The sequence below is a fragment of the Sceloporus undulatus genome, chromosome 1 (assembly GCF_019175285.1).
Source record: "Sceloporus undulatus isolate JIND9_A2432 ecotype Alabama chromosome 1, SceUnd_v1.1, whole genome shotgun sequence".
In the NCBI taxonomy this organism is placed as follows: Eukaryota; Metazoa; Chordata; class Lepidosauria; order Squamata; family Phrynosomatidae; genus Sceloporus; species Sceloporus undulatus.
This window is the reverse complement of record NC_056522.1, coordinates 222,970,135-222,983,206: the sequence shown is the minus strand read 5'-3', so window position 1 is coordinate 222,983,206 and position 13,072 is coordinate 222,970,135. Positions and strand designations below refer to the sequence as shown.

The 13,072-nt window shown below is 39.0% G+C and overlaps 1 protein-coding gene across 3 annotated transcripts in view; it reads left to right on the top strand.

Moving 5' to 3' along the window:
• MBD5 (methyl-CpG binding domain protein 5) overlaps nucleotides 1-13,072 on the top strand; it is a 172,277-nt gene that overhangs the window by 117,429 nt on the left and 41,776 nt on the right. For all 3 annotated transcript variants that reach the window (XM_042446319.1, XM_042446310.1, XM_042446328.1), the window contains 2 exons: nucleotides 1,106-1,286; nucleotides 3,704-5,848. In XM_042446319.1, coding sequence (XP_042302253.1) covers nucleotides 1,106-1,286; nucleotides 3,704-5,848 — 2,326 coding nt within the window. The remainder of the gene's footprint in view (nucleotides 1-1,105; nucleotides 1,287-3,703; nucleotides 5,849-13,072) is intronic.

Genomic DNA, 13,072 nt, shown 5'->3' with positions numbered 1-13,072 from the left:
TTACCATGTAGGAAGAAATGCAAAGTACCATTTGAAGCACCATAACTTTTTGGAGACCTGTTCAATCAACCATCATCATGCCTTAGAACCAGGATGGAGAAAGTGCAATCCACAGGTTGCTTCCCTTTGCCACCACTATGCCCTTGGAAGTTCTTTTTTTAGTGATCTTCTTAACTGACTTACAGTCACTTCTTGTTCTAGAAATGGCCTCTTCTGGGTTTAAAACAGTATTTCAGTCTTTTAGAACAGGAAGAAAACTATTAAAATAACAATGTAATGGTGAAGAAATTACAGCCATTTGAGCAACCCCAGGGGAAGCCAGGTTAAAACCCCAGGACAGTTTGCCCCAGTGCCAGATACTCTCCATGGCATTAAAACAGAGATAGGTACCATATTTTCCGGTGTATAAGACAACTGGGCGTATAAGACGACCCCCAACTTTTCCAATTAAAATAATGAGTTTGGGATATACTCACCGTATAAGACTACCCCTCTTCCAATGCACACCAAATAAAAATTTAAAAAAACATCAGATTTGATTTCAATATAGTAATTTTAATTCAAATGCTTATGACATGCAGGTACTTAGCAGGAAAACCTGCTGTATACAAAGCCTGCTTGGATTGGTCAGCATTCCCTGCCTGCCCAGCCCTCCCTGTCTCCAAGACTATCAGAGCGGTAGCTGCTTTCATATGATTGTGGCATATGGTGGGGATGCAGTTGTGGCCGTTTTTGAGCTCCCCCCCTCCCCCACCATATGCGGCGACCGCAGATTCTCCAGTCCGGCTCAGAAGTTTCAGCACCTGCCTTACAAGATGACACCTGCCGTATAAGACGACCCCCGTCTTTTGAGAAGATTTTCCTGAGTTAAAAACTAGTCTTATACGCCAGAAAATACAGTAATTTCCCCCAGCCTTGCACCAGAAGGGCTACTGAGAATAAACAAGATTGTATTTTGTCAACCTTGATTTCTTCATATTACCTGCTTTGAGGAAAAGTGAAGGAAACTTACTTTCAGTTTTAGTCTCCACTGAAGCTTGTTTTTGTTTGTGATATAACCAAAACAAATGTGTTCATAACACTTGATATTGGCATTATTTTTAAGGTATTTAATTTTGATCCTGGAGTTGCTGTGACACAAAGAACAGCTGAAGATGTCAAAGCAGATGAAGATGTCACTAAGCTATGCATTCACAAACGAAAAATTATTGCTGTGGCTACACTTCATAAAAGCATGGAAGTGCCACATCCCTCACTGGTTCTGACTAGTCCTGGTGGTGGAACAAGTAAGTTGTACTTTTGTTTGTTTGTCTGTGGGAGACGCAATGTAGAAATTGAATTAATGTACTAAGATATTGGTTGATGCAGTATCAATATAGGGGGAAAATATGGCCAAACAAACAAAAGAGAAACAATGAACAATCAAAATTTACAGGGTAATTTTAATGTTTTTATATGGTAAGTCTTTCAGAATCATACTAGTAATCCTAAATCTGTCGCACCCACCCCTGAACTCCTAGAAACAGAATCACATATCCTAGTGCAGAATGGGCAACTGCCAAACTATGGGAGCAAAGGACTGGAACCTACTTCCAGTTTCTGTGGGGCGGGGGGCTTGCAGGATATGCCACCCCCCAAATAAAGCTGGGAAGGGATTGGAGTCCTCGGAATGTGGAGGAAAAGGTTCCAGGGGCTGTATCATAGCTCAGCAACAGGGTACTTGCTCTTTTTGCAAAAGATGTTTGTTTTAGGGGAGGGAGGGAAAACTGGGGTATTGGGTTTTTGTATGGACATAATTGTAAGCCGCCTTGATTGTCTTTTGACAGAGATGCGGGGTATAAGTAAAGTTTTATATTATTATTATTATTATTATTATTATTATTATTATTATTATTAAGATGCCAAATTTAATATCTGGCACTTGCAGTTGAAAGTATCTCACATAGCTTTTGGGAGAATATGTGACTATATTAATGACTATGAAGAGGCACAGTTATTCAAGAGTATATTCAAGACTAGTTAGCCCAAGGGCCTGCCTCAGTGTAAGGGGAAATTTATACATGTATTTTTTGGGGTAAGTAGATTGATAACTCAGTATGGGCAGATGCCAGGCTCGCTTTCAGCACTCAGCTTTCCAGCCCTGAATCAGGACCTGCTGCTGTTCCAACTAACTGCTGTTAGTCTTCTGGACCACGTAGTCTGGAGAATTTGTTTTAACTCCTACAGAAAGATTGTTCACTGTCATTGTAAGCAGGAGATGAGGGGAGGTAGAGATAGCCTCTGTCCTGATTTCTCAGGTACTTAATAACAGTGAAAACAGTTCTGTTACTTAGAAAAACTTAAATACACTTTTTTTAATGTTTAGGTTGGGCATGTATGTGTAACCGTAAAAAGCATTTTAATATACTGCTCTCTGTTTCTGTGCAAAAATATTGCACTCACTAAAATGTTGAAAATTAATTATGTGGCATCCAAAATGCTTTCTGATTTTATGAATCCTTTTGATTTTGCCTGCCTCTTGTGGCTGCTTTTTATTATCCTTACTCTTAGAAAGGTATCTTTTTCCATATTGTCAGCAATATCTCTGTCATCCTTGCCCTGGTGGCGCAGTGGTTAAATGCTTGTACTGCAGCCATTCACTCAAAACCACAGGGTTGCGAGTTCAATACCAGCAAAAGGGCTCAAGCTCGACTCAGGCTTGCATCCTTCCGAGGTCGCTAAAATGAGTACCCTGATTGTTGGGGGCAATTAGCTTACAGTTGTAAACCACTTAGACACTATTAGTTCAGTATGAAGCGGTATATAAATGAAGCTGTTTGATTTTGTTTGTTTATTCATCTTTGGTGTCTTGTTTCTTTAATTCTCATCTTCTGTCTCCCACTGAGGAGCTGTTTTGCATGTCAGCAAAATCTCCTTTCCTCTGATACTCTCACAACACATTCTTATTTCTTTTTTGTTTCTCTATATATCTCGCTTTCTCTTTGACCACTCTTTCTCCCAGTTCTCTCTCGAGTCCCTCCATCCATGTCCACTATGGTTTTCTTCCCATCCATTCATGCCCCCCCCCCATGCCTGGTCCAACAACTTCTTCCTGTGCATTCCTGGTGCAACATGAGGCAGCATCCCACTTGCCCTTCTTGCCTTTCTCTCCTTTCCTTCTATTCTTTGCTAGACATTCCACTTGCTGCTTGCTTCCTCTGGATGTTAAATTCCAGCAAGGATAGGAGCAGGGAGGGGAGGGGAAAAGTAGTATATGTGGGTTTTTTATTAATATTTTAAAAAGCTATTTCTCTATATCATGTCTAGGAAAATGTCCTCAAAAACACTTTAAATTTGATTTGGGATAAAAGGCACTTTCTATATTATGGTTAAAGACCTCTTAATATATATTTTTAAAAAATAGTTTGTGTACTGGTTCTAAATTATTATTATTTATTTGTATATTTGTTGCATCTGTATGCTGCCTTTCTTCTAGAAGGTACCCTAACCTCTCGCCATAGCAACATAGTGAGTCACAATGTGTATAAGCTCTCTTACCTGGAAACCCTGGTTTAAGACCTGAAGCATTTTTTAGGATTCTGTATGTCATGTGCACATTCATTAACTATGTACAGTTTTGTCCAGAAAGAGAAAAAAGCAATTCTGTTGTGATAATGTTTTATTTAGTTTCAATTCATAGTAACTCCCATGTACTCTACTTCAGGTGCAACTCCAATAGTACCTTCACGAGCAGCAACTCCAAGATCAATAAGGAATAAATCACATGAAGGAATTACTAACTCCATTATGCCAGAATGTAAAACTCCATTCAAATTGATGATGGGGGCCTCAAATGCCATGGGCCGGCTATATGTGCAAGAGATGACTGCAAGCCAGCAACAAGAACTTCATTCTGTCTATCCCAGACAGAGATTGGGCAGTACTGAGCATGGGCAGAAGTCTCCTTATCGTGGCAGCCATGGAGGAATGCCTAGTCCAGCTTCATCAGGATCACAGATATATGGAGATGGCTCAATCTCTCCTAGGACAGACCCACTTGGAAGTCCAGATATTTTCACAAGGAGTAATTCCGGTTTTCATGGAGCACCCAACTCTAGTCCTGTTCACATGAACAGAACCCCTCTATCCCCACCTTCAGTAATGCTACATGGTTCTCCTGTGCAGTCATCTTGTGCAATGGCTGGAAGGACTAATATACCTCTTTCCCCAACCCTGACCACAAAAAGCCCTGTAATGAAAAAGCCCATGTGTAATTTTTCAACTGGTATGGAAATGCCTCGAGCAATGTTTCACCACAAACCACCTCAAGGCCCTCCACCACCGCCGCCGCCGCCACCACCATCTTGTGCTCTTCAGAAAAAGCCATTAACATCAGAAAAGGATCCACTTGGCATTCTTGACCCCATTCCTAGCAAACCAGTGAATCAAAATCCTGTTATCATTAATCCAAGTACTTATCATTCAAATATCCACTCTCAGGTACCTGTGATGAATGTAAGCATGCCTCCAGCTGTCGTTCCTCTACCAAGTAATCTTCCTTTGCCAACTGTAAAACCTGGACACACAAACCATGGGAGTCATCTGCAAAGAGTTCAACACTCTAATTCAACCTCTCTCTCCCCCTCACCAGTAACATCTCCAGTTCATATGATGGCATCTGGAATTGGAAGGATTGAGGCTTCACCCCAAAGATCACGCTCATCTTCCACATCATCTGATCATGGAAATTTTATGATGCCTCCAATGGGACCACAGTCATCTTGTAGTAATATTAAAGTTCCCCCTCGATCTCCAAGGTCAACGATAGGGTCTCCAAGACCATCCATGCCATCAAGTCCTTCTACAAAGACTGATGGACTTCATCAGTATAAGGACATCCCAAACACATTGATTGCTGGAATGAGTAATGTATTAAATCCTCCAAGCAATGCAGTATTCCCATCTGCATCTGCTGGAAGTGGGCCCATGAAAAGTCAACCTGGCTTGCTGGGAATGCCTTTAAATCAGATCTTGAACCAGCACAATGCTGCCTCCTTTCCAGCTAGTAGTTTACTCTCAGCAGCAGCCAAAGCACAGCTAGCAAATCAAAATAAACTTGCTGGTAACAATAGCAACAGCAGTAGCAATTCTGGAACTGTTGCTAGTAGTGGCAGCAACGATGGACACAGCACTTTAAACACCATGTTTCCTCCTACTGCCAACATGCTTTTACCATCAAGTGAAGGTCAAAGTGGTCGAGCAGCACTACGAGATAAACTGATGTCTCAACAGAAAGACCCTTTGAGGAAAAGAAAACCACCAACCACTACAGTGTTGAGTTTGCTTAGGCAATCTCAGTTGGATAGTTCTGGAGTTCCTAAATCGGGGCCTGATTTGATAAGAAAGCAGAATCAAGGTTCATTTCCCATTACATCTATGTCCCAATTACTTCAGTCCATGAGCTGTCAAAGTTCTCATATGAGCAGCAATAGTACTTCTGGTTGTGGGAGCTCAAATACTGTTTTGCCTTGCTCTGCTAACCAGCTGCATTTTACAGACACTAACATGAACACTGGCACTCTACAGAATTCACTGGCACAGGATGTACCTTTGCGAGGGGAAAGTATGCACTGCCAGAATTCAAACACTAACTTTGGCCATGGCTCTAGCCCTGGCCCAAACAACCATCTTGCAAGTTTAATAAATCAGATGCAAGCTAGTGGAAATTGTGGGGTGCTCAATCAATCTGCAATGGCTTTAGGAAACTCATTACATCTGAATCCCATCCAGCCACGAATCCAAGCACCCACCACACCAGTGATACCAAACAGCATTGTGAGCAATTGCAATCAAACCAGTCCTGAAACAGGTAAGCATTTTTCTGAAGCTAGCCTCTGAAAAATATGAATCATGGTATTCTTGGTGTTTGTGTGTATATTTCTTTTGAAACAATAATATGTTTGTTCTTGGCATTCTGCTAACATCACCAAACATCCAGTATAGTACAAACTAAAAAGTCAGTGCAGTTGGAGATTACGGTAATTGTATATGATGGTTTGGATCCAGACCTATCCATAGTTAGAGCAGAGCCACTGAAATGAATTTAAATTACAGATATCTAACCCTGTCTAATTCACTGATTTCAACAAATCTTTAAATATAATACAGTCTGGACCTACTCTGCTTACTTTTCAGAGTTTTCATCTTATTGATAGATTCTAGTGACATGGCTATCAATAGCTACTAATTATTATTTATTTTGCTTTTCTTTTAATGATAGACACTGAAGATAACAATTCCAATGCAGGACTATAATGTAGATTCATGTTTAGTTACATTTGTGTCCCCTCTGTCCACAAGCACTATTTTAGTTTGCCATTACAAGTTGAATCTTCCTTATCTGAAAATGCTTGGGACTAGAAATATTTTGGAATTCAGATTTTTAATGGATTTTGGAATACCTGTATTTCCATGTGCATACATAGTGAGATATCTTAGAGATGGGACCCAAGTCTAAACACAACATTCATTCATTTTTTGTACACCTAATATACATTACCTGAAGATAATTTTATACACAATATTTTTAATAATTTTGTCTATGAGACAAAAGATTATATACATTGAATAATCAGAAACCAAAGGTATCACTGTCTCACCTGCCCACGAAAAAAGTTTTGGTTTTTTATGTATTTCAGATTTTAGAATTAGAGAGACTCAAACTGTAATATATTTTGTCGCAGTTCATCCTTATGTATTTGTTTACTTGTTTCATTTATATTCCAATCTTCCTACAAAGAGGCCAGATCATTTTACAGGTTATATGAAACTTGGACTAATACAGAAATAGTATTGAAACCATAATTCTAATTTTAAACAAGTAATTAAATATCAATGCACAATAAAAGAAAAACTTGCACAAACAGATGTTCTTTCAGAAGGTGTCTAAATGGCAACAGCAAGAAAAAAACACAATTGATTCTCCATCAGGAGGTGTTCCACAGCCAAGGTCTACTAGGCCACCATCAAGAAAGATCTAGCACATGTGGTTGTCCTACAGGCCACATTGCAGAGTAATCACAAACAACAAGGATCAAATCTCTAGAATTAGGAAGGGCTAGATATGATCTACAAAATGAGATGCCAGATTGTAATAATGCTAAAAGAAAGTAACATAGAAATCTTGATCTTTGCTCTTCCTGTTAGTTTATTTTATTAAAATATTTCACCCTGAAAGCTCAGAGTGGCATAGAATAATGATTAATAATCATTACTAACTACCATCAATATTCTCTCCTTATTTTTTTTTCTGAAGTGGAGTCACTACCCTTAATCATACACTCAAAAGGATGGGAAAAGTACACCCTCTGTCTGCCTAAGTTTGAGCAGGCCAGTGTAGTTAAAAATGCATGGAGAATATTTTTCTCCTCTCCCTCTCCCTCTTCCCATGTGCCAAATATGGAACACTAGGAGGATTAATAACCCTTAAGGGGAACAATTAGTGGAAATACTAACTACATTATAGGAGTTTTCATTTCTGACCTTTTATTCAGATGTGACTCAATGTCTGTTTCTCCTCTGTTGTTAAAAGTCTGCACCCAGCTTCTGAGGCCAAATTAATTTTGATTTCACATTTCCATACCTTCAATAGTTCACATTTTCAATATTTACATTGTCCTTCCTAGTAATATTGAATATAGTTATCCTCTGCCTTCAGCTAGGCAGTGAAATGAAGGCAGTGGCAACAAGAGAGTGGTTTCTGCATGCTTGCAAGTCACAAGGTACGAAAAATTAAAAGAAAAGGGGTAGAACACTATTAAATAAATTAATGACTAAAGCCTGAAACAGATGGGCAGACGGGGGGGGTGGCTTCTGGTCACTCCAGGAGTACAGAGTTTACACGATGCACACCCCTGAAGCACTCTGAAACTGCCCCAGGGCTGCACCCAGGCCACCTAAGGCAACCCAAAACCAGCCCCAGAAGGAGCAGGTCTTTTCTGCTCTTATTTGAAGCCATGGGAGGAGGTGCCCTCAGGTCTGTGGCATGTGTACGTCGCATCTCTGGGGCAGTCAGGCTCAGAGGAGCTTCTAGCCACTCCTTCCTGCCCATCTGCTTTGGAATTTGTCATAAAGAACAATTGGGCTTTAAATGCAAGTAGGGTGGGAAAGGTAGGAGAAGGAACAGGTGACATGTTCAGTCCCCTATCAGTTCCCATGGTTGGTGTGTATGTGTCTGGACAGGAGACGGGCAGTAAGCCATTTTTTAAAAATTCAGCTGATGGGGACAGAGATGTATAATTCACTTGTTTTTTCCTGTTGGAATCTCTCACCCCATTCTTTCTCTAAATCCCAAACAGCACTGCAGAACTTCTGTTTAAGGATGGCTGGTGTTCTAAATATTTTGTTTCAGGTCTAAGCTTGTTTCCTGTTTGCCATCTGTCAACATACATATTTAGATCCCTCAGAATGGAGCTGTTTCATTTAAAACACTGGGTATAGGTACAATTATTGAATGCATGCTTCTTCACAAGATAGTTACAGTTTTGAATGTTCACTATAATCACCATTTTAGAACAGAACGATCAGGCTTTTTTCAGCAGTGGCTTCCAAAATGTTCAGTGATAAAGCTACTAAGGGAAGGAATATGGACATTTCCCTCCAAATAAGAATTCAGTCCGCCATGAAATTTTCCCTCAGTTCCCAAAGTTCTAGCATTACAGTTATTTGAAACTACTGTTGAATATTTAGAAATACAGTTTAGGCATCCAAAATAAAAAGACAGGCAAATTGACCAAAGGAATTTGAATACAGCAAATAAAAAGAGTTCTAGATGTTAATGAATTTCAGTTCTCACTCTGTGCTATGAATTTGAGGACTAGAGGAAAATTCAGTGGCAGAATTCCCATTTGGGAGATGGCAGCACCCTCAGCTCCCCACCCCATCCCATAGTTACATCCTTGGAAATAAAACTTACTGGTTTTATTTATTGCTGCCTAAACAAAACCCTGTAATGCAGAGTATTATGAGAACTAATTATAAGAAATTATGCATTTTCTGTTTTTGGAGAAAACAGCAGGTTGCAGTTCTTTCCCTTATCTATAAGTAAACACACTTTTTTGTTAGCCTCTTTGCATACTATTTTTGATTTTGTAATAGGATTTTTGAGCAAGATGCTTCTGACAAATGTGTCTGGACTAATCTTCAGAAAGATGTGGATATGCATTTTACTGCCTTTCAGATGTATAGCTAGGGACAAAAATAACATAGGCCAAGGAAGGGAAGCTTTTCCTAATATATTCTACATATATTTTGTTTGCTTTTGGCCTGTTTGGGGCTGGTAGAGCAAGGGTCTAGAGGATTATAAAATCACCAAGTTATAGAAATGACATTTATGTTAAATATTTTGGCATTGAAATATTGCCCAATAAGGATAGTGCTGTATTAGGCAGTAGATCAGAAGGGGGGATTAGTCTTGAAATAGGCCAGATCACACATTGCTAATGACAGATTGTACAACTTCACAAGATTGCACAAAAGCAGTGACTGAACATTTATGAGATGCTCGGACATGAATAAAAGTCCTGTCAGTTTTACAGGATGGAAGTTATGCTTTAAAGGTGCCAAAAATTGCCCCAGATGAGGCCTGACCTCACATTTTATTGATTATGAGCTCACACAGGTACATTCACGATTGAAGAAAACTATCAGATGTCATGTTTGAATCAGCACTAATTGATGGCCATTTGCTTTCATGATACCTTTGTTGGGAGAAATATGCAGAGATAAACGCAGAGTAATCTTGGAAGCTTGTGAGTAGATAGACAAACTGGCAGACTGGAGCTTTGCCAGGAAAAACAGCTGCTAGATGAAAACACCGTAGGCTGGCTTTTCTCCAAAGAGGCACTGTTTATTTTTGGTTGCAAAACACACACAAGAGCTATACCAACACCATCCACCAACTGCAAAACCCACACTGTACAAAGATGATTTGAGCTTATTTACACTTTTGCCATGTGGCAATCTAGCTCAACCCCTTCCTGTACAATTTCCTGTGTTACCTGGATTACTGTCCACCACTCCAGATGACACAGCATATTTACATAAGTGCTACATGCTGCTCTCTGGCACACTCTGCGGCCTTGGACAATCACTGCTGTCTGGAGCCACAGCTGCAACCAATTCCTAGTTAAAAGGAGTGAGTGACCATTAGCTTCTCTGCCACATCTGAACATTTTCAATGCTGCTCCATACCTCAACAACCTTTTCCTTCTAGTAGGAGTTAACTTTAATGTCTCCATGATGATTTTAACCCCTAAAATCACACTGTGTTATATTCTCTGAGATATGTCTGCTTACAGAATGGGCTGTGGGTAAAAAAATATATATTTTCCCCTTGTATGGTCCTCAAATGTGCTTCAGTGGGTTGAGGAACTTTCCAGGACAAATTTGGGGGCAAAGGGGTATGTAGTAGAGAGGAGGGGAAGCAGAGGTTCATTGATATAATACTCAGTGTAGCCCATTGTTTGCAATAAAGTAAGGCTGAAATAAATACAGCTGCAGTGAAGTGCCTGAAAGAAGTTGTCAGCTGTTGATTTGAACAGAATCATATTGTTCTATAGTGCAGTTAAAAATATTTCATTTTTCCAACATTTTCTTCCTTGGTCCTGGCAGAGTTAGAGGTGCATGAATGTCTGCAATGTAATAAGTTTAGGGCTGTGGCTACTGTGTAACATGGCTACAGTGCAATGTGATAAGGGCTCGTCATTGCCACAGCATAATGTTATACTGTATATGTGCACAGTTTAAACAATGGCTATGATCTACCATGATTTATATGTTACGTTACAGCCATTTGCCCAATTCACACAAGCTCCTTTTTTAAAAGGAAGGGGGGAAATGCTCCAAGGTATCTATATATTTGTAGCCCCGTGTGGTTGTTGTAAGGAGTCAAATATTTGTACTGCCAGCCACATGCACAGAATGTTATTTCAGAATATGTTTGAATCACTTCATATTTGCCTTTGAAACAGTGTTGTAGAGGAACATCCATAATGTTTCAAAGGGATATTAAAAAGCCAGATAGCTCTCATATTGAGGCTGACATTCAATTTGGGAGAAAATAAGTAAATCCAAGTTGAATGTCCCTGTTTTTCTTCCTCTGAAATGCAAATATTTATGCCAGAAGGGGGTTAGTGGCAAGGGGTCTTGGAACACAAAGTCAAAGAAAAGTAGCTAGGGGGCTGTCTCTTTCTTTCTTGTACCACGATTGGGGGTATTAATTCTTGCCCAAGCAATATAGAGAAATGGGTCTTACAATTTCTGGGTGAAGAGGGGAGGGAAAGAGGAGAATATACAATTGATGGCAAATAGAGAGTTCTGAAGATAACAGACATTTTATTTAATATTGAAGAGTAATATATAAAGAAGGAGGTAATTTGTCATATGAGAGGCCAAACCAACATGAATTTGAAAAGGAATTGTATCAAGTAATTTCAGAATGCTGAAAAGCATAAGTGCTTTACTAAGAATTCAAAAAATCAGTTGCAGTGTCTTCTCGGTGCATTTTCAATAGAGGAAGCCCTGATATCATTTTCCCTAATTTTTTTATTAGAAAAGATAGAATGGTACAACTGAGAACTTATTAGAAATAGCACACTTACAACAGAATTGGAAGTCCATTTGTGGTGGCATTTGCCATAATTTTTAGAAACAAAGAAGGAGATTAATGAACAGTCATGTAGTAGGTGTTCAAGGATAGCAAGGATTCAGAGAGTGGAAGTGTGAGAGCTAAAAGCAGAGGAAGACAAGTGGTAGCAAAGTACCTTATACAAACAGCAATGTAAAATATAGTTTTTTGTGGATTTTTCAGGCTATGTGACCATGTTCTTGAAGAGTTTATTCCTGACGTTTCGCCAGCATCTGTGGCTGGCATCTTCAAAGATGGTGAAACGTCAGGAAGAAAGTCTTATAGAACATGGCCACATAGCCTGAAAAACCCACAAAAAGCCATGAAAGCCTTCGACTTCACAATGTAAAATACGTTGAAAAGATCCGATAGTTTCACATCTGCTGCCAAATGCCAGCAGAAACAAACAAAAAGGATCCTAAAGACATTAGAAACCAATCATTTTATAAACATTATCTTTTGTGAATCACCTGCTGTGTGTGTGTGTGTGTGTGTGTGTGTGTGTGTGTGTGTGTGTAATGTGTCTATAATAGAGCTCACAAAATCTTGAAAGATTAACCAACATTAATGTCAGCATATGAAACTTTGAAAATATGGGCAGTGAGGAGGACAACAAATAGAAGCAAACATGATTGTAGTATTTTAAAGGGTAGGAGGTGCTTTGGGTCAGAACTTACAAAAGGCAAGGCACCAAAGATGTGAAACATTATGGCATTGCTTTTAAAATACAGAAAAAAAACTTATATTATCATAATACTTTTTTGCAAACAACCTGTGCCTATACTGTATTCATGTATCAGCATTTGCATTTTTTACTGTGGCATATAGGAAAATAATTTGTATTAAATTGGCAATAACACGTAAATATTTATTTAATTGCAACTAGCTAGTTGTTCTTAATTTTATTTAAACACATTAAACCTCTCAAAACTTCCCATAGCATATATTCAAGATGTTCAGCTATCAGGATTTTTTTATAGGGAGACTTAGATAATCAAGCTTACAGCATACGCAAACAAAATATCTATATACTGTATGAAGGAAGCACATTTTTCTACAAATACCTTTTTTAAACATTACAAGGAAGGAGGATAATAGTTAATATTCCTGAATGAGATTTTTATTTTGAATTTACATACTCTGTTACAGCATTTCCTTCTGAGAATGCCTGTCAGAAACTATCTTTCACTGAATGAATATTTTTTGTGTTTTTTCCAGTATTTTCAAACAGTTATTTCACTTAACAAGTACAGCAAAATAAGAGATTGTAGAGACAGTACTGAACCAAAAGGGTGTTTTTTCTGATGTAACTGCTTCCATCAGCAGAATTTGGAGGGCACAGCCCCACATGCAACCATAAAAACCTATTCCAGAAGGCTAGGAAACTCTACAGAGCCATGGGGGTGG